At 35.4% G+C, this 1,001-nt stretch overlaps 1 protein-coding gene across 1 annotated transcript in view; it reads left to right on the top strand.

Moving 5' to 3' along the window:
• Positions 1-1,001, top strand: part of LOC119589295 (putative neural-cadherin 2) — a 38,272-nt gene that overhangs the window by 37,135 nt on the left and 136 nt on the right. The window contains exon 6 of the mRNA XM_037937917.1: positions 911-954. Coding sequence (XP_037793845.1) covers positions 911-954 — 44 coding nt within the window. The remainder of the gene's footprint in view (positions 1-910; positions 955-1,001) is intronic.

The following is a 1,001-nucleotide window of genomic DNA, read 5'->3' as shown; positions in this document are numbered from 1 at the left end:
GTGCGGTTACTCTGCTCCATACTCCCGACTGTACTCTGCGGATATTCCCCGCCATGTTTCATTTAATGTTATATGTCCCATTTCACTTAGTCACACGGAGACATTTAGGGTGAGGTTTCCTAAAAATCAGAAATTTTTGATAAGGAACTTTAAGTAACTCAGTTCGGCGACCCCACTTTTAACAAGTTTAACTCTTCAATTCCTACTGAGCTGTGATTAAAATCACAACGTCTGTTTTATATTATTAATTGTGGGAATACAAAACGAGATCTCACCTCTTATTTTGCTACAAAAAATATCTTACCTCAAGTGTTACGCTAATTACAATACATGACGTACGATACTGATATTCTTATGTGTTTTCTTTTTTCTCTCACCTTTCCCTGAGAACAAAGACAATTTAATAAGTAGGAAAAGCTTAGCTGGAGGGAGGGAGTATTGTCATTACCTGCAGAATGATACTTAAAACTTCCGCGTGCACCGGTGAAAAGTTATGTAATTAATAACTTTTTTTATTTTCTCCTTTTGTTTACTATTCCTTTCTCCCCTTATTTTATAGGTCGCAGTTCGCAGGCTGCTCGTTGTAGATCCTAGCAAGTCCCAAGTGAATTCAACAGATTCAGTGCCATGTAAACACATCGAAAATCGGAAGTAGATGTCATAATTAAAAGAAAAAGATACCTTTAATATTCATACGCTGTTGTCTCCGATGCCGAGTCCCATCATTTCAGTTTATGAATATTTAAAATGGAACATTTTATACATAGCTAAAAAATTCCTGTCTGGGAGGGGTAATAGTATCAATCGTTGTAATGTAATCAGGGGTTATATATATGCTAATTGATAAATGAATTTAGTTTTCTTATAATGTGATTTTGAGAATATAATATTTTCAATTTTATTTTTATAGGAATAAAATTAAAAGTGTATGAGAACAGGGGAGTGAGGAAAGGGGTACAGGAAGGAAGGACACCAAGCTGGAAACTGCGTTCAACAACACG

Source organism: Penaeus monodon, chromosome 25, assembly GCF_015228065.2.
Source record: "Penaeus monodon isolate SGIC_2016 chromosome 25, NSTDA_Pmon_1, whole genome shotgun sequence".
NCBI classification, from domain to species: Eukaryota; Metazoa; Arthropoda; class Malacostraca; order Decapoda; family Penaeidae; genus Penaeus; species Penaeus monodon.
Note: the sequence above shows the minus strand (reverse complement) of the source record. Positions and strands in the feature narration are given on the sequence as shown.